The sequence below is a fragment of the Syngnathus acus genome, chromosome 20 (assembly GCF_901709675.1).
Source record: "Syngnathus acus chromosome 20, fSynAcu1.2, whole genome shotgun sequence".
Lineage (NCBI taxonomy): Eukaryota > Metazoa > Chordata > Actinopteri > Syngnathiformes > Syngnathidae > Syngnathus > Syngnathus acus.
The window spans coordinates 6,618,297-6,643,141 of NC_051104.1; the positions used below are offsets into that span (position 1 = coordinate 6,618,297).

General features: G+C 39.8%; 1 protein-coding gene across 2 annotated transcripts in view; it reads right to left on the reverse strand.

Annotated features, from left to right (window-relative positions):
* Positions 1-24,845, reverse strand: part of cntnap2a (contactin associated protein 2a) — a 137,293-nt gene that overhangs the window by 26,719 nt on the left and 85,729 nt on the right. For both annotated transcript variants that reach the window (XM_037280126.1, XM_037280125.1), the window contains exons 14-17: positions 23,910-24,025; positions 22,502-22,586; positions 946-1,102; positions 70-197 (exon numbers count right to left, since the gene is read on the reverse strand). In XM_037280126.1, the coding sequence (XP_037136021.1) occupies positions 70-197; positions 946-1,102; positions 22,502-22,586; positions 23,910-24,025 (486 nt within the window). The remainder of the gene's footprint in view (positions 1-69; positions 198-945; positions 1,103-22,501; positions 22,587-23,909; positions 24,026-24,845) is intronic.

A 24,845-nucleotide genomic window follows, 5' to 3' on the forward strand; every position in this document is an offset into this window, starting at 1 on the left:
TGTGCATGAAATGTACTACATAAATAAACCTGCAGTACTTTCTCACTCTATATGGTAACACTCACTCACCATCTCCCTGGCAACGTAAGGGTCCAACACTCAGCTTGGCCTCGGAACCAGCTCGGTTGGTGTCGCCCACTGCAACTTGGCTGACCGGCAGGTGTTCCTTATAAGTCAAGAGACCAGAATCTTCTCTCCTGAAAGACAAGGTCAAATTAGAATGAGTAAAGTACCAAATTAGTCAAATATGATCCAAAGCCAATTGGGTTGGTTTATGAAGAATATCCATCAGATGGCTAAAAAAAGGACTGTGGTATCAGTGTTGTGTGTTTGAATACCTTACGGGTAGTGACACTCATCATGATGCTTTTGAATTTAGACTACTACAATAGACAAACAGATGCTCAAAAAAATGGCACTATAAGTCGCTGGAAATGAGATTCATGCATTCAGTGATGGCGTAAGCCGCTTGCAATACTCAGTAATGGAGTGTGTGATCATGAAACAAAATGTGTGCTTAATAGGCCCCTTGACCTTCACTATTTGAGTTTCAGAATTAATAAGCTGTTTCAAAACTTCTGAGGAAAAAAAAAAGTTTTGTTCAGGATTTCTAGGGGTGACCTTAACACAAAGGGTGAAACCTAGCCAAACAATTTAGAGGTTCCCGGACCAGAAACAGCTTTGTTGATTTTTAATTTAGGAATGTCGTTAAAAAGGTTCGTCTCCAAATCTTGTTCCAAAGATTTCCAAATAATCTCTCAGCCAAGGTCAGGCAAAATCACAAAACTAGCCAACAATTGCAATTACGTCAGGATAAACAACACAGATGAATCTCAATATAGTGGATTCTTCATTTGATGGACCTGGCAACAAACGGCTTATTTAACCAGTGATGTGTTTCTGCATTAACCACACAATTGCATTTAACAGTACAGTCCAACTTGCCATTGCGAGTGGTCGGCGTCGCAGTTGCAGTCGTATCTGGGGTCAGTGCAGTTCCTGTCGATGCCGCAGGCACATTTCTGGATGCCAGGACCCGAGCCACCCCAATAGAAGTGCTTCTCACTGCCCCGGCCCACCCACCATGTGTAGGGAGTTCCATCTGGGGAAAGAAAAAAACGTCATCAAATGGTGTTAGATATGATGATGTTGTCGCTGAATCCTAGAAGCCAGTGAATGGACATCTGTGTTGTATCGTAGCCCACCTAATTTTTTGAAATACTACTTCTAATCCGCATTTTCACATGAGTTCTAATAAAAACTTACTCCAGCTTTCTTAATAGGAAAATCTGAAACACAATACACAGGAGATAAACACACAAGAGTTATGTTCTATAAAATAAAGAGCCCAAATTGAATGTATAATCTGATCCACTTTTGCTTCCTTCCCCTTGAACAGCCAACAAACATGCTAAATGTTCCCGAAGGAAATAATCTCTCGGGAAAGTAAAGCCTGGAGTGGCGTTGTCTTGGGACCCCCTTATGATGACTGTATCAATTTCTTTGAACGTGATTAACATTTTTTTTTTTAATTGATCAACAATAGGGCTAAAATAAACACATTTACGTGTCACTACAAAAGCTGAACAAAAGCTCTGTTGTGTCACGCTATGTTTGGAAAGGGAGGTACCATATTACAACAGCATATTTTTTTAAGTAACCTAGCCATCAAAAAAAAAATTTGCTTCCAGACACACTTGTGTCAGTTATAACCTCCCCCATGTGGACTCATTAAAATACTTTCACAGTGAGGATTCCTTGGTAGGGTGTCTACGGCTGGCCCTACGGGAGCTTTTTTTCTTATATAATCAAAATATATCACCGCATGAGTCCAATTTTCAAAAACTGACCTCACGAGTCAAAGTCAGGAGCATTTTACATAAGCAAATAAGGATTAAAAAAACATGGCCGTATTACTTCATGCGTAATAGTAAAGTCAGTTTAACCCCAGATTTTTTCTTGGAAACACAAATGTTTTGTCCTGTGCTTTTTATGTCAACTCAAATATAAACTCAATCTCATGGGCTTAGAATCAAATGAGTAAAAAATCTCCAACACCCCCAGAAACACAAACATTTTCAGTCCAGTGGGGCCGCAAAGTAGTGGATCAATTCATCTTCGTCTCTGTTCTTGCTCTTTTCTTGTCTGGCTATTTGTTTGTTGAGAGCTGAATCTTGTCACTCTGCTCTGCTCCAGTCACTCTTTGTTAGCCTCATATCATCTTCAGAACATTTTTTTTTCCCGTACTGGGAGCCATATTAACAGTGACCTGGGAGTCTACTATAAAGGGTATATCTTGTTTTTGTGCTTATCTCAACAAGTGTGTGTTTCTTTTGTACATCCGTCCTTCTCCTCTCATGGACCATCTATCCATCATTGGACTCAAAGAACCCCTCGACCCCGATGACATTTCTCTCAATCTCCATCACTCCCACATATTTAGCCCTCTCTATACATCCTCCTACCTTTTCCTTGCTCTCTCATACCTTTTGGTTTCCGAGGCTCTTTTTTTTGCCTTTATCCGTCTCGCCATTTTCTCGCCGGTTTCTCTTCAGTACGCATTTGCTCTGCCTTCATCTCTCACATCGGTCTCCTCGCTCCTTTGGTCAAGCTCTGCACACTGTCTGCCTCGCCTTGCCACGTTTCTTGCCTGGCATGTATTCTCTTCGTGTTCTTATTAGTCCTGATTTAATCTGCTCTTTAATCCAATTTGGCAAACCCTCAGCTCTGATCGAGATCTGAGGCTGAATTTGAAATACATGCGGCCCTCCCCTGTCGATCCCATATGGTTTGATCTTCAAAGGTCTACCGTGCTTTTCAAATTGGAGAGGAGACTGTGGATGTTTTGGCCACTAGGTATGCTGTTGAGTAATCACATTTAAATGCTGTCCCATTTGTTAAGATCTATGTTGCTCACAATTACATTGATTGGCAGTTGATGGCAACAATAGGTCACAAAGCAATGAAAATGAGTCAACAAACTCAAAGAAGCTAAAAAATAAACATCTAAAATGTCCTGTGATTGGATTGACAGCTTGTTTTGGCACTAACTTGCCTAAGAACCACAAGTGAATTTGTTGGAAGCGGTTTGAAACGACATCAAACGTGCAAATATGTCATTTCAACATTGCCATTTGATCTACTGCTCATATGAAAACAGCTGCACATATTAGTAAAAAAAACAATATCCAGTCGTAGTGCACTCCACTTGACCTCAGTTGCATCAAGATAATCAATACTAAAAAAAAATGAACAGAAAAAGTACTGCTGTTGATTTTCCCTTCTACAGTTCAAGGAATATAACAATGATTTTTTCCCCATCATACAGTTTTTGATGATGTATAGTGCGTTACTTTGCATTTCCCACCCCTTGGTCATTTGTCTCCAAAAATTGATTCAGTGAGCATTTAATTGGAGAGCAAAGGTTAAAGAGAAATGGAGTGCAAATTGTATAGTTTAGTTCCTGTTTGCCTGCAGCGCATGTACTCTGAGGCGGGATGTCCATGTTGTCTACGCAGCAGACAGGGCGGGGAAAGAATAATGAGTTTTTCCAACAGTTTCAACCTGAGAGCACCCATAATGCGATCCACCTTCCTGACAGTTCCTTTGCCCGCTGTTAGGCGCTAGCTTCACGCTCTAGTAAATTCACTCTGCATACCGGAAAGCCCAAATCTACACAAACAAGTACACACACACACAGTATCACAGGTCATCGCTGAGTGTAGGAATGGAAAAATACCTCAGAATGGAGAGAGGAGGATGTAGTGGGAGGGAGGTTTAATATGAATAGCTGTGTCCCTAATTGGCATGTCTTCTTGATAAAGGACACAATACCACACCCCTTTCAACCGCCGCACATACGCAGTTAGTACACACACAGGGCTACAAAACCTCTGGCAGTCATTGTAATTGAAAAGTGTCTGCCAAACATAAACAACCATAATCATCATTACCAGCGAGTCATCTCAGTGTGTTTATTGGCGTGTTACCCCCAGGTCAAGGCCAATGGACAGATACATCATGAAGAAAATGACTTGTGCCAAAGCACGTTCATTTGTCCACGTCATTCATTGATTTCGCCGACACATGCATGGAAATCGTCATACAAATCGTCATGAGGATGATCGAGAGGAGAAAAAAAATTGAGCAGCAGGGAAGGGGGAAAAAAGACATGAAAGTCAGAGCCGGAGAATACAAAACCAAGGACACCTAAGATAAGGACGTGGCGAGTGAGATAAGAAAGGTGACAGACAGGAGGGAGATCTTCACAGCTGCATGAAAAACAACACCTCTATGAATGTGGGACAGCTGGAAAGATGTACAACAATGGTGAACTCATTGTATTGTACAATTCATTATCTATGGAAAGGTCAAGCGAAAAGGTACTGGTAGCACAGTCATTAAAAGTTTCAAGCCAGACAGTTTTGAGCACTACTGCTTGATGTTTTGTTTTGATGAGTGTTTCTTGAAGTACAGCTTTTTCTGTCAAACGGTTGCAGCCTTCCCAAAAAATCCCATGTTGAGCGACTTCTAGGCTGCTACGACTTTGAAAAATATGTCACACTAAGCTGTGATGTTTGCTTGATTATAAAAAACACATTTGAAAGGACTCTTGGATTGCAAAAACAAACTGCTGTTCTGGACACAAGCTGTGGATGGATAGATTTAAACTCCCTGCAATTTATTATTTGATTCAAAAGGATACATTCTATGGATACGTCTATGGTCACAGTAAAAATATCAATCAGAGGAAAGAGTTTTGATTTTTCACCTTATCAAGTTTGACAATAAGATGCCTCTATCAACACAGCATATCAAAAAAATAATCCAGTTGACAACTTTCTGCTTGGCTTGATATCACAACACTTTGTTGTCAGACACATGGATGGATTCTTAAGCATGTTGTCTCTTCTTTTGTTGTGAAGATTTGTGTTGTCTGCATCTTTATTTTTTTTCAGTTTGCAATTTTGAAATAGTGTAGAACTGGGAGATAACAACCCATTATTCACATTCACAAGAATACTTTGGATGTTGAGTTGATGTTAAAAAAAGAAAGCAGGGAAAAATGTTGGGTGGCTTTTGGACAAGCAGACATTTGAACAGTCCACACTGTGTCTTTCAAGGGAGAACAAAAAATAACCTTTGGCACTCTTCTCTCATTGAGGCTGCTACATTCACCTCCTCCGTGTCATCCTTTGTTTGCACTCAATCCACAGGTGAAGAGGCTGACCTCACAGGGAGAAACACCAACCAAGTGTTTCTCCCGCTGAGACCCTTTACCATTCTCGTCATTGTACTTCTCCTACATGCTCGTTCCATCTTTGTCTGCTCGCTCTTTTCCCCTTTGCTAGTCCTATGGCTCCGTTCTCTCCCTCAATGCTGCCGTCTCCCTCCATCTCGGCTTGAATTATTGATTTGTATAATGGTTGACTGGAGCTTTTCTTTTTACTCCCTCCTCTTCGCTATCTTTCACCGCCAACTTCTTTGCAGGGTTTCTACTTACTCTTAAAATCACTCCCTCTACATTTCTGCCTTACTACTTTATCCGCCACTTGTTTACTGCTTTGACAAGGCCAGGACACAGTGTGCGGAAAGCTTGGGGGTGGAAGATCAAGAAACCAAGCATATTTGATGACTTAAGTGGGTGTTCAAAATGAAGTTGGAACACTTAACACAAATTCCCAGCCAGAAAAAATAATTCTCCTCTTGATCCAACAAACAATTAATGTTTTTTTTTTCCCCCCTCAGAAACAAGCCAGAGAAATATTTATTTTGAATGTCTGCAATTGGCTGGCAACCACTTTCATACCCCACCTATTAATTATCTTCAAAACAGGTGCTTTATGTTACATATTCTACTGCTATGGGCAGAATATTCCACATAACATTCAGGCCAAAGCGATATAATGCTCACGTTAATGCCACCCGCACATTATTATCGGACAATGTCACGGAGTATGAATATCCATTAGAGCAGCGCAGCGCAGGGTCTCCATGGTTTTAAATCAAACACCAGGCTTGGTTATTACTGCACACGCCTCATCCATTTGCACAAGTATGGAGTGTTAATACAACCACCGCCTAAAGTGGGTTGCACTTACATTGGCGGCAACAACCAATACATTTAGCAATAAGTGATTAGCTGATGTGTATGATAGATGACATGAACATTTTGTCAGGGATTGTATTACACAGATGGCTACCATGTTTCATTTTTGTTGTTGTTGACCACCTACATGTATGGATTTACATTACAGCTTCTGACTAGAGGGCTGGTTTGGTTTACACATTCAAAACAATTATTTGTGTGAAAAGAGAGTGCTCGAGACAAATAAACAGCCACTGTAGCAGTTCACGCGATGCAATTTAATATTCTTTCAAATTGAAGGGGTTTTAAGACTATTTTCATGTTGCTAATCAAAAAGACAATGCAGGATATTTAAGTTTGAGCGAAGTCCATGAATGACAGATTAAAAGTTAATTGGCTCCACCGTGTTGCTCAGCACCTTATCCTTCCCAAATAGCCAGTTTGTGATGCTTGAAAGAACATGGTGACCATATTAGTATTGGCAACGTGGCTGACAGGTGAGGCTGAACCTGCCTCGTGCTAGCTCATTACACATTTTCTTTTTTTTTTTTTTTATAAGATCATGTCTTTATTTTTGCCATAATGAGGAAACTTAACTTTCCTAACTTACGGTTTAGTTGCCTGTTTGGCTGAAGGCATTGCAATTTTTGTAATATTGTTTTGGTCTGACAGCTTGAACGTTTCATCTGTGAGATCTAAACAGCACCTCTCATTGGATGTGCCAATTCAGAGTTCAGATGGAGTTTATGTGAGGACCCAAACAGAATGCAATAGAGTGAGTTGGTGGACAGAATTCCATTAGTTATAAAACTTATTTTAAGATACTTTCTTTTAGTAGGACGAATAGTTACCTGCGAGTTCTATTTATTTATGGTCTTTGAAATGACTTGTTTCCAATTTGTGTGTATTAGATTTATAGATATTTGGCCTTTATTATATCAAGAAACGGGCCACATTTTTACATTATCAATATTTGCGTTTCGTGCAAAATGAAAACAACGCAAACATATGTTAAGATGTCAGGTATACAACCATATACTGTATTTCATATTCATTCGAGAAACTGTTTATTTATTACAGCAGAGAGAAAGATATTCTTGACTATAAATATGATATACTGTATTGACTAAAGGGGATTAACTGGACTGCCCTAGACTGGATATTTATGACTCAAGTGGTTAAGTTCTAATACAAACTCAAATGTATGAGTCTGCCTCGCTAATTATTTATTCTATGAGAGCGCACCAATGCAGAGAATTAACATATGCAAGCGCGGAAACAGCCTTTATCTGCGAGAAAATCAGCCCTAAAAATGAGCGAAGCTATTAGTTGGTTAAATCACTGGAGGGTGCCAGGTACAGTGTTTATCTGCACCTCCGCCGATTAATGAGTGCTGCTCTGAGTGAGTCTGCATTGGAAGATCTTGGCGAGCAAGTGCTGAATACACTTCAATCAATTCTAGACACAGCCGTTCCATCATTTATTTGATGGCACCGTCAGAAAGTTATGCAGGCTCACTGTGAGAGGGAGGAAACTTGGCGTTGTCATTAATTGAATATTAAAAAAAAACAAAAGAACATCACATGCATGTCAATTTGAAGTTGAAATCAGGCAACTCCCAGTGGTTGGGAGCATGTGACACTTTGACACCACTTATATCATATTGGACAGTTTAGTCAACAAAGGCTACAGTGAGTCAGGGAATTATTCATTTTTAATGGGGCAAGTTGAGCAGGAATATACCAGTTTTAATAATATATTGTGATGACCGCGTTCACTAGGGACTTGTACCTTTAGAGGAGGGGAGAGGGAGTTCCATGTTTTCTACGGAGCAAAACAAAATTCCTATGTATGCTGGTGTAATCATGCTTTGGCCTGGCTAATGGAGGTAGAATACTCCAGGGCATTACGTAATCAGGAAGGCAGTTAATAAAATGAACAAGACTGCTTTACTTGATCTTGTTAATGTCCCTGACCTTCCCTGACATTAACACAAATGCAAGTGCACATTTAAATGCATGTGTGCATTTATCACATGAAGGCTCAGCCATGGCCATACAAGTCGGATGATCAATGTTGAAGCCCATGCCGGACTCGATGGAAGAAAAGCTAAATCAAATATCCACACCTCACACATCAACTTTACACTCGAGAGTTTAAATACATCATTCATTAGAACAGCCGGAGGGGTGGAGAAGTCTGTTACTGAGGTCACACACTTTAAACTCTTGGGACAAGAGCCTCGTCAACAACTGTCAATCTCGCACTTACGTGACTGACAGAGTAAAGCTACACTGTCAAAGCCTTCCCCACCAGGGCTCATTTTAGATGAACAAACACGCAGGGAACAAGCTCCACCTGCCAATAGGTGAAGTCGAGTACCCAACCAAGCAATTATGAAGAACAGAAAAGCAAAATGTTTCATGAAGTGAGTTTTAATCCAAGTAGTTTATGCTGCTTATCAACAGTTTCTTGGTTTACAAGCGCAAGCAACTGTTTTTTTTTTTTTTTTTTAGCAGGGATTTACTACAAAGACTAGAAATTGCAATGCTCTCAGAAGTTGACTGTTTATGTGCTCCATGCTCTGGACAATTGCCACAGAAATAAATGAATACTGTATATAGCGTAGCTGTGGTTAATACTGCATTATAGATTACACCAACACATTCTGAGTGGAAGCTGAAACATTTCCTGTTTACTGTGCAAGAAAAACATTGTAAATATATAGAGGGCCTATAAAACATAGTGCCCATAAAATGATTCGGCATCCTTCATTTCTTGCACATTTTCTCGTGTTACAGCTTCTGCATATTTCAAAGTGCATTGAGAAAAAATAAACTATCAAAAAGAATATGTTTTTTTCACAATAACATCTGTGTGCATGATCAAGCATGAATATTAGTTATGTTTGGGAAGTAATACAGTTGAACTGTTCGAGGATGAAATGGATTAATTTTATTTCCATTCATTTCAATGGGAAAAATGCCCTTGGTTCGTAAAAGATCCGCTTTGGAAATGAGATCATGGAACGAACTTAATTTGTAACTCGAGGTACTACTTCGATTTCTACAGTACACAAACCATCATCGGTTTGTATAATGCGGTGTGTGCCTGGATGTAATGAAAGATCTTATCACTGTCATATGCTATTATCAGTGTAGGTACAGTGACTGGCTGAATTACAGCAATGCATCAAAGCACTTGCCACAAACTAAAAACACAATTTTCACTTAACGCCTGGGGAAAGCGCTGGTATCATTTGTTGGATAAGATTCCAGGTTATCCTGAAGCTCACACATTCCCAGATGGGTATGTAATCCCCAGGAAGATTAGAGTTGATGAATGAAAAGCTAACAGCAGTGCACACGTGATCTTTCTCCTCTAGGCGCAGAAGATGCACCTTGATGTCGCTTGACATCTGTTCATTGATGCATACATGCGTGACTGCAAAGATGCATTGATGAGTGCAAGCTCATGAATATAGCGCCATGCACGCAGGGCCGTTTCGTCGACAGTGACAGAGTAAAACACTACTAGCGGTGAAGACAGCATCTGTCAACCTCAGGGATGACGGAAGACACAAATTGACTTCATTAAAAATAATTAGCTGCTTTGATTGCCTATAAATCAACAATAAAGAACGCTTAAGCGGGTCCTCAGAGGTGAGTAAAACTTATATTAGTAAAGTTTCTGTTTAGTCTGGATACAAATCATTAGCCCCTGGACAAAAAAAGGATCCTAAATTTTTCTTTCACTGTGATTGTCTGGCCACCAGCTCAGGGTGTACCCCGCCCGCCTCTAGCTCAACGTCAGCTGTGATAGGCTCCAGCTCACCCTAGTGAGGATAAGCAGTACAGAAAATTGATGGATGGACTACTTCTCATATTCCCTCTGCAGCGTAGGAAAAAAAAATATTTGTTTCATTTCAGGCACTCATGCACGCCATACATATCTTTCCAAATACATGACACGGGAGCTGAAGGAAGACAGGGGCGGCTTATTGAGATGAAGCAGGGTGGCTCGGAGGTGACAAGGTGGGCATGATTGTCTCCTCTACCATTCTCATTCTCCTGGAAAGTCGACATACTAAATCCCTGCTCTCACCACCGTAGCTTACAACAAAAAGAGAGAGGGAGGAAAACAATCATTTCAAGTCGATGCATTTGCAAAAGTATTTTTCCTCACTGAAAGAGAAATGAAAAGCAAGTGTTGATGAATAAAGTACAATACCATAGCAACACTTGATATTTCCATCAAATGGATTCAAGTTTTTGAAATATTTTTTTGTGTGTGACGTCGCCATGGATACCACTGGTGACAGCAATCGGAACAACTTGGATGTTGCCATCAAGCAAAGTAGAACAGTTTGGGGTTTCCGATATTTGGGGAAAACAGTCAAACCTACTGTTGTCAAACAACAATTTGCATATGACACAATTTCTGTTAATTGGAAATCATTGTGGTCTGAAATGTTGAGTTTGGGTAGCCAAAGCACTTATTTCTGAGCCTGGAGACTTCTGGCAATTCATAAAAAAAACTAGCATATAAAACAGATGGGAAAAAAAAGAAGAGCTTTGAATTCTCATATGAAAAAAGAATCAAGCAAGTGGAACCTAAAACACGTATTGACCTTGAAGAAAAAAATCAAATTCCACTGTCGGTGTTTTGTGATCCTGTTATCTTTTTGTACTAGAAAACATTTGCGGGGCGGCCTGGAAAGAGGGAGCAGTCGGCTTCTCATGAGTATGGCGGGCTGAAAACTCAGCGACAGATGATACGCAGATTTCAACACTGCAGGATGCCCTGCGGCAAGCTAGGAGGTGTAGAGAGGTAGCTTTTCATCTGATGACAAAATACACCGCAAATATAAACTCAACCACACTCCACTTGCTGTATCTTATCACAGAGGGCACGGCAACCACAACAATAAACACATTTTAATATCAAAGTCAACCAAACCATTATCGTGCTTGTTAAGGCTTTTTTTTTTGTGTGCAAATCTTGCATTGGCTCTCATTCGATTTTGCTGACATAACAGAATACTGCGCCCAATGAATGTGTTTTTCCTTCCAGTGGGAAAACAATGTGGCTTTTAAGTAGACACATGAAAATCCAATACATAAAATAAATACTTTAGTGCTTATTTTGGCAGTGGCCATTCGTTAAACATATTGGAGAGATTAATGGAACAACATCCAGGGAAAAGTCAAAGGCACAATCCATAGACAATTTCTGGAGTGTAGTATATTCTTGTAGCTGCACCTGCCATTACACCACTGATAGCTTAAGTGCACTATAAGATGTGGTGCTCATATTTACGGTGCCTTTGTATGGCTGCAGATATGAACGAGCAAATAATAAAGTGCTTTGAAAGCTGTGGAGTAAGTCGTAAACTGAAGTGGAAAAGGGCCTCCTTTTCAAACCTCAGCTCCTCAGAAGGTCACATCGAGTTTTTTTTTGAGCATTGTCGCTAAAATCTGAACTTACTCACACAGCAAGGTGTCTCCATATCACGCGGTGAATCGAATCTCAGCTTACCGCAAAGTACGAGTCTTGTCATGCACCCTGAAAATGAATTATGATAATTTTCAATGTCCCTTGGAAAATGCAGCCATGGGAACACCTGCAGAAGCAGTCAGTGACCTTCTGACAAAAGCAAGTTTCGCAATAACCCCTGACAGAGACGCACAGTGGGAGATGCCACAGATATAAAAAGTCATAGTTCTGCTAACGTCTCTTACATTTGCTCCTCTATCATTTTTGAAAAAAAGCTTCACTGCTCCCGGATTTTTCATAACAATGTATACACAAGTCTTGATAAACACATTTGTGCATGCACACACACACGGCTATGGCGTCAAAAGAAAAAAGTTTTACCAGCACAGTCGTTATGTGCCTTTGCCTTTTGTAGTTTTGCATTGGCGTTGACAACCGAGCAAGCATAAAATAAATGTGACGTTTCAGGCAGGGCTTCACACTGTAACAGAATGTTGAGTGTCTATCCGACTGTGGTGACGCTTTGCTATTTCCCACTTCACACAGCCGAAAAAACATCCTGAGCCAAACAAATATCCTCGCTCAGCAAGAAGTCAAAACCCTCAAATTGATTTAAATGGAAAACATTAATGCAAGTTATGACATACTAAAAACAATTACAATAATGAATGTGTGCAGACCAGATTAGGCAACTGCCTCAAAAAATAATGAGATCCAACACAGCTGTTGTCAAAAGTCTGCCTTTACAAAAAAATACTACCTGAATTAATTATACAATCTGTTCATCAATGTGGTTGTAATTTGCAGTGGTGCGGAACTTTACGGCATCTTAATCAGCTCTGTTCTAATTATGTATTTTAATAACATGGACGGGAAATTAAAAAAAACAATAAATACATATAGCAAAAACATAGTTCAACATCACAAATCTAATAATCATTCACATGTATGTGTCTCTAGTATTTTTATCAGATACGACTATACGGATGTACTTATTGTGGTACATTGCTGGGCAGGAAAGTGATTATTGCAGCAGGAATTTCCCAAAGTGAAAAGACTACTTTCAACTTAAAAGCATCTTCTAAATCCCAGTTTGCGCCAGTACTTATGTTGTGGTCTCATATTTGTTGCATCGAAATTTTTTCCTGTATGTATGTGCATTCATGTGTAAATGTGAAAATGGCATGCAAAACACTTCCTAGAGCAATACATCGCAATTCAGAGCAGCCTATTATTCATTTTAATTCCCAAGACAGTTGATGAAAATTTAGTCCAAGCTCTTGAGAACCGACTCTGAATTTCCTCTGTCAGTCCGTGGGACGAAAAGCCATTCTGGACAAGCCCCACCTGCCCCCTCTAAACTCCTTTTTCACCCACAACCATCGTGATCAATCACACTGTGACTCACTCGACCCCCTTCAATCCCATAATGCCTTGCTTTAATCCTACACCGCCATCATGTGAAGCTGTCCAGCTGACCCCACTCCATCCTTTCCTCTCGTGGACTCCCACCCCTCTTTGGCTGCCCTCACATCCCCTCGCCTCCTGCTCCAGTCATCCTGGCAGTCAGGAAGGAGACTGAGAGCTCTCCATCGCTGGGTTGGTGACCCTTGTCAGAGCGACAAAGTGCCCAGTACTGCTAGCCTACACAGCTGGAAAATTAAGGACTTGAGGGGGTGAGAAGGTTCACCGTGTGTGTGTGTGTTTCATGATGACACATACAGGCAAGGCAAAGCGAGACAGAGGGGGTGGCAAGAAAAGAAGAACAGATAGATTGGGGCTGTGTGTGTCAGGTGTTTTTTGTCTATATGTGAGAGATGAGGCTAAAGAGTGTTGTTTAGAGAGGAAACACGTTGCAGATGGTTGTGGTGATCCAGCTGTTCCCCCTCCAGCGGGTTAATGAGCATCACAGCATCTCCTCCTCTCTTTTATCTCTTCGCTGCATGAGCCTGTTGGCACACAACTATTTAGTCAACATAGCCGGTGGCGCAAACTTGAGATTCCTGCGTCGTTTGAGTTCCAGCACTCGCAGCCTGTATGCCACACGTCACTCCATGTTTGTTCTATATAAAGCTGCAAAATTACAAAGTTAATGCCCTGGTTTTGTTTTTGTTGTGTAATATAACTGTCGGAATAGACAGTTTGATCACAATCCAAAACCCTCGGAGATAGTAACACAAGGTAGAGCACAGATAATTTATTCCCATCATTTATTTGCCCGGTATTTTTTCTCGTAAGGGGTCAATATGCCCAAAATGCCTAAATAATTGGAGTAATTTATTGGCATACCTTTTTAAACATCACAACTTTCTTAAAGTGTGTAGATGATGCAAAACAATGCATGGTTAATTATTAGTTAAAAAAATATATATATGACAAATGAAAAAAAACTCCCATTGTTTTAAGCGATGGCATGAATTAGTATAGAAATATCTCCCGTGTTGGTAAAAAGTGAGCCTGGTTGATGTTGCCTGAAATCATAAATATACAACTTTTTTTTTTTTAAATGATCTACTGTGAGATTTGTATTGTTATCTTATTAATGAAAATTGCCCATTACTGAATAAGCCCGCAGCATTTTAAAAAGTAGGAAAACACAATTAATATTAATGCAGGAGGCTCTAAGCATACCTGGATGTGAATTTTGTAGTCAAACAAAAGCCTCCTGCTAATGTCCACCTGCAGTGATGTAATCGCTCAGGTCTCTTTGCCGATGGGTACTGTTTATTTTGCAAACGCTGACACAACAGGGAGTCTGACTTTGACAGTAATTAGTACTGCACAGACTCCATTTGAATGATTATCATCTTCCGTAAAATAGAGCCACTTAAAAATATTTGGATATATAGTGATGAACCCTATTTCGGAATATACCCTAACCTGAAGAGAATGAATGAATGAATGAAGACACATATAAAATATCGATACAATACATTACGTAAGATCTGAGGAGCTGCATTCTCCCAATCCGATTTCCATTTTAATATCTTCAGTACATGCTACTCTATGATAGAATTCTTCTGGAGAATCAGATATAGAAAACTAAATTTCCAAAACCACCTTAGTGCAAACTGTTTTGTCCATGACTCAGCGATTCCCTGGATTCTGCAGCTCCCAATAATAAGTAGAACTAGAAGCACTCCCAACCCTCGAGGAGACTGTCAAGTGATAGACCTGCTGAAAAGTTGAGCTGCGGGAGCATGGAGGGCTGACACTACACAGAAATCTCCACCAGCTCCTTGTCTGATGCTGGGAGCAGAGGAAGCTATCTGAAGACTTACATAAGAAAGTCACCCAGTACAAGAAAAAAGGAGAAAAATGTGGCTGCTCCAACAACAGGGGGTTTACCTTTCTCTCGTGTGTCTGCTATACAGGTTGATTCCATCCATCACCAAATAACACCTCCACAAAGTCAGCGCGCTTTACGAGCCGACAGAGGTGCAACAAACAATGTGTTTGTCCTTCAACAACTCAAAGAAAAGTGGCGAGGGCAGACAGGGGTCAGACGGCAACATTCATCCATCTAAAGCCTTCAACACTGACTGGTAAAGAACCTAGGCAGATCTCCACAATGGAGGAATACAGACAGCCAAAAGTCATCATATGCGGCAAACTCTCCACCGACCACTGTGACAGAGGATCACCCAAGAAAGGTTGAAAAGACTAGCTCAGGAAGTTCTTCAGTATCTGCAACATCCGATCCAGTTATCCAATGTTCCGGTTGCGCATACTTTGACAGCTGCAAGCAGTAAGAAGCAGAGGAAGCTCTTGTTCACACAGCACAGACGGAATAATCTGCCATAAAGAAGCTGTGCGGTGAGGAAGCAGCCAGAGTTGGTCCTCTTCACAGTATGCCAGAAGACCACTCCATAGAAAAAGACCACTGTGAGCCATATATAAGTTCTTCTGAAACCAAAAGGCGAAACTGCTGTTTCACAATTTGAAGACAATCGTAGAAACTCACCAATCTGCTTTGAGACTTCAAACCCACATCTACATCTGCCGACACTGCGCAAAGATCTCGCATTAGTATAGTCAGTCACGAACAAGTCTGCGGTCGATGTGGACAACAACGCTCGTGATGTTTGTTCGCAAAGTCAAGCCATGATGATCCTCTGATGAGGATGATAAACAAACTAATCGCCCTTTGCATTAATCAGTACCGAAGAAGTAGCTCTCGGTTTCAAAAAGGTTGCTTTCCCCTGACCCGCGTTGTTAGAATGAAAGCATATCCTGGTTTTGCTAATAAGGGGATTTGATGATTTTCATGTGGAATCCTACTAAATCCTGGTTACATATCCTGACTTATTAACTGCTGCCCCCCCCCATGGAAAATTCCTTGTGTTTTGTTAAACCTTCCTCAAGGGCAATGTGGATAATCAACTTCCCTCCATGTGTTGCATCCTTAGTGCCACAGAATGATAGTTCGGCTGGTTTTCTCCTGGTGCTTTTCCAGTTGCTTTAATCTCTGGTCTAATGTGTCGCTGTAATCCGAGAGCTGCGCTCACACTGCCTTCAGTCATTGCGACAAACGCATTGCAGACTCTGGCCCGTGTGCACATTGAAGACAATAAACATGTTTTATGACAAATAAAAAGAAGGAGACAGGTAAAAAGGCTTTCCATTACCCTGGATGTAAATGAATGACTTGCGTGAGTGATCCATCAGGGAAACTACACTTTGATGACCAGTTTGCGGTCATGCACTACTCTTTAGAGAGAATTAATGGTAAGCGAGGCATTGCTCCAACATGTCCTAATTGAGAAGAACCACTCAACAGTTTACAAGTTAGACAACATTTTAAATACTTCTCAATAGTTTTCCTTCTTTGCGTTTCGTCTTTCAAGCAGCCATATGGCTTTTTGTTTCATGAACGTTTGTGTGTTGGTGTGCGTACAAGTGAAAGTGACTAAAGCTCAGTCAATCTCATTGAGGGCAATTTGTATTCATTTGGGGTTTGTGTCAAGGTTTTCTAGCATATTGCTAGCAGCATATCATTCAGTGTCAAGGGCGAGTTGCAGAAAACAAACTAATCTGCTTCCACCTCCCTACTCTCACTCTTTTGACTCTTCCATTTGTTTTTTGTCACTCGACATCAATCAAAAGTCTTATGTGGCACTTTTTCTCTATTACGTCTTCTCATCAGCATGCTCTCTGCACTATTTTGACTATTTGTTCTTCTGCCCTTTTACTTGCTCTGCAGTCTGAATGACAACAGCGTGTGTATTTTTGGATTTGGGATAAAGGCCAACCATACGGTTGGGCATGATGTAAATAGACAAAATCAAATTAAAAAAGAAAAAAAAAAGTGAGCTTGAGCCTTTGTTTTTGAAAGCAAAGATGGCATTAAAATGCTGAAGGCAATGCAATAGACACCACTTGAGTGCGTAAAATGAGCTGTAGCCTCAAAAATAATGAGGTTACATGATTTTTGTCCTCTTGCTTTACGCACGATTTCTGGGAAACAAATGAATTCAATTACGCGTTTGCATAGTTGCATAGTAAAAAGAAATACAATTCTCCAGCTAAAAGAAAACATGTCCCACCAAATTCTGTCTGACCATAAATATATGGAATTAATAAAAATACTGGAGGCAAATGGCTGTATGACCTATTTGAGAAAAAGAAAAAAAAAAAAAAAGATTTGTAGTTGTCCAACTGAATCTCTGCAGCCACTAAGATGAGAATTTCCCAACAGAGACCCGGCGGAGCAGATCATTTTATCACTCAGCAAGCAATCTGAAATCTTACCCACATGAGCTATAACCACGCTGAGATTTTTCTAATGGGGGTTTAAGCTTAATGCTGCTGTGAGACAATGATCTCCATGCTGTAATATAAGGAGCCTGCACACACCACAGCAATAATAAGGTTATTAGAATAATTAACATTGGTTAATGTCAGTGAAATTGAACAGAAAATCTCAGTGTATTCATGTGTGTGTGCTTCTTTGTACTGTTGATGTAGCCCCTTAGGCTAATCCTTAGGCTCTCCCACAGACTACATGTGGTGCAAAAGAAAATCAGAAGATATGGATGGATCGAAAGAAATAAAAATGAAAAGCCACAGGCACAAAAAAAAAGTTCCATAAAGTTTGATTTGTGTGAAATTACGTGCAATTGAATGGATGTTGAAATGTGTGTTTGGATGGTATCGACAGCAATGCAGAACTTTTTACAGTGTTGTATTAAATGAAAAATACATATAATCCATTTTAACCACATTCTACTTGAATGCATGACCTGATGCTGTACCGAAATGCATATAATGGCTTACAAAATCATTACATTGTTCACAATAACGTGCGTACGATTTGTTCAGGGATTACATCGGACTTTTCTATTGACTCCTCTTATGCTTTGGAAGTAGACAGCAGAAAGTGAACACTGCATGAACTAAAAGTAGTTTCAACAATGTTAACAACTTATGAGAATCACCAGATCTTTTTTTTTTTTAGTTTAATCAAGTCAAAAACCTTCTTTGCAGTAATATGCCCTGCGTGCCTCTACAAGTCCAAACGGAATAATCTGAATAATAATGCATTTGTGGTCAAATAATTAAAAGGAATAATCCATCAATTTATGACAAGTGCCATTTTGGGAAAAGATGTCATCAGTCGCAGAACAAAGAGGGAACATTGACACCACGGTTCAGGAGAAACTAAAACTTTGCGCTGGCAAGCAATATGAACCCACTGATCTGATTTTACATGTCTTTTTCAATCAACAGGGTTCTTGCATCAACATAAAAGATTAACTTTGGAGAATTGCCTGAAAAACGTGCTTAGAGTACTTTGGCCCAAGACAATTATACCCACAATGTGTTAGAGATCATTTAAACTGAACAAAGTCCTTGCATTGACAACTGCTGAACGTTTGAAAAATGACAAGTTGTAGCCAAAATGTCTTTGGCTTGAGCTAAATGGAGACCTATTGGATCAGATAGCATTATACAGCCATAGGTCTTCTGCACAGACAAATCACTAGCCATCTCTGAAAGCTTTAGAAATAACAACTAAAAACCCAAACAGAAAAGAAATGATGGCTTTGCTTTGATTTTTGACCCACAACGACCACGAGCCGCCTTATATCAGATTGTATTGTAAACCCATAGAGTTCTTGCTGTGATACAGAAAAAGAATCTTGGAAGATAACGACTTGGAAAAAAGGGATGGATAAATCCCAAAAGGGTGATAAAAACTGAGAGGGGGGGGGGCGAAGAAGAGCAAGATGCTGCCCTTGCAAACTCTGTATGGCGCGAGCTTAATGTTGTGTAAAATGTAGCACAGTCTTTCCCGACACCGGGCCTGTGCGACTATAAGCACTAATCGCTACACTCAGGTAAACTGACGACAACAAGGCAGAGTAAGACGCACAAGTCTGTCAACACAACATATGACAGCATTATCCCGAGCAATGACGCATCACAGGAGAATCACGGGGTACGAATCTTTTGGGTGCCATTGTGTGACGAATCCCAGTCTTTCTCGGCTATACTTTGTGACAAATTCACCTTCAGACAGCAGCAGTTTGCACAAGACTGCAGAAAGGTTGCAAGCCAATTCCATCTGTTCATTTGCCAGGCTCTACAACTCAATTGGTCGCATTGCCTGAGTCATGTTAATCAGCCTCTTGGGTAAATGGAGTAAGGGGGACACTGCGGTGATGCCGGGAAATATGCCTGAGGTCCCTGGTAATAATTTGACTTCCTTTTGTATTTCAATATTCGGTATTAGCACTTATTCCCCTCTCTGCCCCTACTTTTCTTCATGCTTGAAGTACCCTTACAAATTAATGACACCGTAGCCAGAACATTAGTCGGGTAATGAAAGCTGTGCAACAATGTACTATATCCCCAAAAGGCCAACGTAGAGATACCACGGCAAATATAAAGGGATAGTTAAACTTAATGATTCTAATCCAAACAGTTACGAGCCAATGACACGCTCTTTGTCGTGTCCAGAAGACTGACTGCAAACACACGAGTCAACAAGTGCCAGTTTATATTAGGTTCACACAATAATCCAAGGAACAGGTTGAATTTCATGAAATGTAATGAAGGGATGGAACAACGGCCAATTAAGTACATAAACAATCACGTTCATGCGACTCTTTAAATAAAAGGGAAATTAACACATTTTTATGGCAATCAGCAAGCATATTTACTGTGATGAATATTGCATGAAGTGAAACATTTTATGGATCCTTCTATTAGTATGGGTTAATGTGGAATAAATTATTTAGAGGTCTGTAATTTCATTTTAATTACTTTATGAATAGGCCTATAAACCTCTAAGTGCTGGCAATGTGTGTGTGGTTTTAAGTATTGTTTCTTATGATTATTTTGGATTGTGTGGGCTGAAAATGAAAATCATTTTGGACCCTCTCTCGAAGTTCTAGATTGAAACTTGGGGATTCTGGCTGTACACATATCTTAAAAGGTTAATGATGAACATGGAAACAAATGAGCGCAAACAATGAATGAGTGGATGAGTGCAGTGCTGCAGAACTGAGAGCTGAAGTGCATATACGCAAGAGCCTCATTAACCTCCAATAACTCCCATCACCTTCTGCTTGCCACACCAAAAACACATTAGTCACATGTTTATTTAACGGTTAACTGCATTTGTATGCATTATGTCACTTTTTCTTTCTTAATAGCGTTTTTAATTCCGGGTTTACAATGGACAGCGCAAGACACTTCAATTGGTTGACGGAGAACAATCAGCTATTGTCCGCAAAACAAATGCAGCTTTACTTAAACAAAGCTGGTCTTCTTATGATAAACAGCCACATGCCGAATAGAGGAGAGGACATCCTCTATTGTTACCGTTTGCCGCACCATTGGCAGGTTACAAGCCGTACATAGTTTACGCAGCTATTGCCACTGTTCCTTCTCACCCCACATAGAAGCTGGCACACTTTCGCGGGCCACATAACGTGATGTGGCGGGCCGAATCTAGCCCCCGGGCCTTGAGTTTACCATCAGTGCATGAAAGCAACGTTCGATCAAAGTGCAGTCAATTTTGATCCACTCGTGAAAAGAACCAGTGATGCTTTCATGATAAAGGATTTGGCACCCGGTGCGAAGAAAAGTGCTGAAAAATTATTTCCGCCTGAGAATCATCACCTTGCGCTGCTGTGCTTTAAACATCAATTGGGATGACATTTAGTTCAGACGAGCTGTTAAAGCATTTTGTGACATAAAGACCAAACATGTGGGAAGTGCACTCACCAGTCATAGGCGCTTTAACTGCTGACTTTCCCAGTCATTTTCTTTCCCAAACAAAATGACGACTAAACCCGTGGTTCGCAATCTTTCTCGTCTTGTACTATTTTTTGGCGATTGATTTTGGCGTCGCTCTGCCGCTGCTTATTGTTTCCTCGAGGCACCAAGTTCTATGTAGTGCACATATAACATTTTATTGACGGTCTTATGAATGATATTACTTTTCACCTTGAAAATAAAATATTTATCATTTCCATGTACCCCTGCAATGAAATGTAAGTCACAGTATGTAAAAGTTGTGTTGGAGCAAAATAGCAGGATTTATTTAAAATCCCTCTTAAGAGAAATGCTAAACAATAAGAAAGGAACCAAATATAACTAAAACAATTACAATGGCTTTGCTTTCATGATCCCCCCACCCACAATAAAGATAATGAGCGTGTGCACGTGTGTGTCTTTTGAATTAAAGCAATAGAACATGTGAACAAAAGAAGGAGGGGGAGGACAATTAGAAGTATTTCTGCAAGGTCCTAATCGAGAGATGTCACCAGCGGCAGACCATAATTCCCATTTAACGCTTGGTTTAGCTGCGGAATACCGTACTCTCCAGTGTAGAAGATGAGAGTCCAGAATATCAAGTCTAAGTGTGTACGTGTGTCTATGCGGGTCTGAGGTACACAATGGAAGTGCTGCAGAGTCAGTCTTCTGATGAAAGCTGACAGCTAATTTACAGAGGGAAATTTTGGGTAAATGATTTTTCCTGGCGCAACTTTCCAGTCACTGTAGACTGGTAATTGGATTTTCCCGACTCACAAGGTAGTGAATTAGGAATAAACTAGTCAATGAAGGGCTGCCTGAATGCAAGCACGTGTGTGTCTGGGACACTAAAGACTACCCTATTAATAGTGTGTGTCTTTTGATCATTGACAGGTTTAATGCCTTTGTGGACTGGAGGTTAATTGTAAAGTTGAAACTGTGCACTATAAAACACACCCATCAATATTTCTTTTTACCGACTATCAAGAATATAGAGATGTACGCGCACGCACACACTCTCTAATTGCTGCAGTGTTTTGTCTTTATGAAGCAATTCCCCATAGTGGGTCTTTGCGTGCACGATTGTGATGCCTGTGAGTATTTTACAATTGGGTGAGAGTGGAAAGTGGATCTGACAAGATGCTTGTTACAGATTGTTAGACGCTAAATAAGATGTTGGTCTAATTCCCTTTTTTTTTTTTTCTCCAAACAAAGCAAAACATGCATTAAAAGCAGCTGCCTTTCAAACAGGATCATACTTCTGCACCATTGCACAAACATAATAATACAAAGCCTAAAACTATAAAACACACAGTCAAACCTTATTATATTTTTTTTACAAGCCACACTGACTTGCTCATCAAAATCCAACTGACTCAAAGCTGAAGATTAGACACTCTAACCAAATCCGAATAAATCAAATGCAAATGAATGTAATGAGAGTTAATCTAGCCACGGTTGGCAACTTTTAATTTGAAACAATTGCTCACAACCAGGCAGCCAATTTGTATTTGTTCAAATTAATTTCTATATTTTATGCACCACAAGGGACTCATCGCCTTGTCAGCAAGTATTGCAACTCTTTACCAAAATTTCTTCTGTATTCTCATGAATTTCCATTAAAACACCAAAAGATGAAGAAAGTTCCGATACCTGGAGTGTTAAGCAGTCTGGACATACGGCAACTGTATGTCACTTCTTGCTCACAGTGTTCTGCGCTGGTGGTGATGGCTGTCACCTGCAAAAAAAAAAAAAAAAGAGCTTGTGGTGTGTTCATGTTATCAGACAGGTTAATTTCATGTTACAGCAATTTATTACCGTTTCTGCAATGAAAAGAATCATGCCATTTTAATTGGGTTTGCTTGGAATGTGAAACTATAGGAGTACCAAGGGAGAGTATAATTAAAGAGATGTTTTGTGCTTATCTGGTGGAAAGTAGGGAACAATTGCATTACATTTCGGGTCGGGGGGCATTTTCTTTAAAGCAACAAAATTGATGACTAGTTTTGAAATCAAACATTAAACATGAGGGTAAGGACATACTAAAGATGCAACAACTCTAATAAAAGTCTTTCATATTTAATTCAAAAATTCAAATACAAGATCAAATAATTGTTTTTTTTTTATCCGACTAAATTATACACTATCCATTAAAATTCACAAAAAGAAAAAAAAAAAACAAAAAAAACCTTACACTTGGGTATGTGAAATAAGTATCAGGTCACACCTCATGTACTGGAACTTCCCCTTTTGTTTGAGGGATCGGCTGACAGGTCGTATAAGTTACAGCTGTCAGCACAATGATCAGCTGCCACTTCCTTTGCGGCTGGCCATAAATTTGATATTTGCATGTGACACCAGCCCCCGTAGTACTCCCTCACTTCCAGCCAAGCCAATGCATGTCCAAATTAGCCATCTTTAAAAAGGCACACTGGCAATGACTCCAGAATTAATAGAATCAGTCTGAGGTTTATTGGGCCCTTTGATGGCAGGTTAGCTGCAATGCTGTTACTATAGTTACAGCACATGATTCATATATTTGTGTGTCTCTCGAGGAATCACATGGAATTGGAAGAACAATTTGTTTTATTACTAGGCATTAAACTTGTCGAAAGAGCTGTCTTCCACATGAAAAATTAACTGAATGATGTACAATTTGTACACAAACATCCTACATCCTTCTGTGCATGCTTGCGTGCAAATTCAACTTCTGAAAAGTACTCAATTATCACTCTGCAGAGGAAATTAATCTAAGCAGGAAATCTGAAGGCACAACAAATGAAATCTATTTGCTAATATGATATGTAAATCACTGGGCACAAAACCAACCATCCAATTTGTTGTCATTTGATTTGTTTTCTAATCTATGATTTTTTTTTCTACTTCTTGGGAGGTTGTCCAATTTCAAAGGGTTCAATTTGGTGGCTTCAGAATTGCGTCTCTGATTTTTGCAGATGACCAAATATAGTGGGGTAGGTTTATATATATATATGTTTGAATGACTAAGTTCTGAAGAAACCGAATAAAGATACTACATAGCAAGGATATGTGTTTGGGATACCTGGTCCATAGAGGCACTGTAGTTGACTTGGAGGATGGTGCGTCTTTCCCTGCTGGAACCAGTCACTGTTGTTTTGGGTGGAAGGTTGTTCATGACTACAGTCCACACTTTGTCCTCTACACAAACATGCACACAGTTGTACAGCTTTATTATGTGAACTGGAGACATCATCACATTTTTGTTATATAAAATAAAAGGTCTACTACATGAAAACAACATTCCATTCATGTCTGTTGTGTAAAACCTGGCAACCTGAATACAACTTTAACTGCCAAGCAAACATTGCTATATAGGTCAAGAGATTCTCCAAGTTTTTTTTTTTTTTTTTACTGACAATAAAGTTCACGGGGCTTTAAGCATGTCCCATAAAAAATTGCATATGCCAGAAACACTATCTAGGCTGGCCTTGGACAGAGCCAGCATAAAATCCGACAAGCTGTCAAAAAATAGCACTAGATGTCATTTTTTCCCTTTTTTTTTTTCTTTTTTACAGGGCAACTGTTAGTCCTATATATTTTATAAGTATGGGTGCCTGCAAACTGTAAGTATATAACAGTTAATGTGGGAAGACATAAAAAAGGCACTAAGATCAAAAACAGAATCACTATCTTGTTTCTTTCACTGAAATTTAATATAAATTCCCCAAATGTAGGCTGTGTAAGTACATTTAAAAACATTTCTATTGGTATGTGGAATAGAAGGTTTGGTTAACTGTTGCTTCTGACGGCAAACTTTCAATATATTCCCCACTCTGTATCAAATATAAACAAGCATACTGTACTAAAAAACAAAAATGTGTTTCTGCTTCTCCTGCCAATAATGGAGTCACGACTAAAGTGACACAGAAAGTGTGATTTATAATCAAGGAGACCACAAGGTCAAGGACAACATGTTAGATCCACAGTAAATGACAAGTTTAGTTGTCACAAGAGTAAA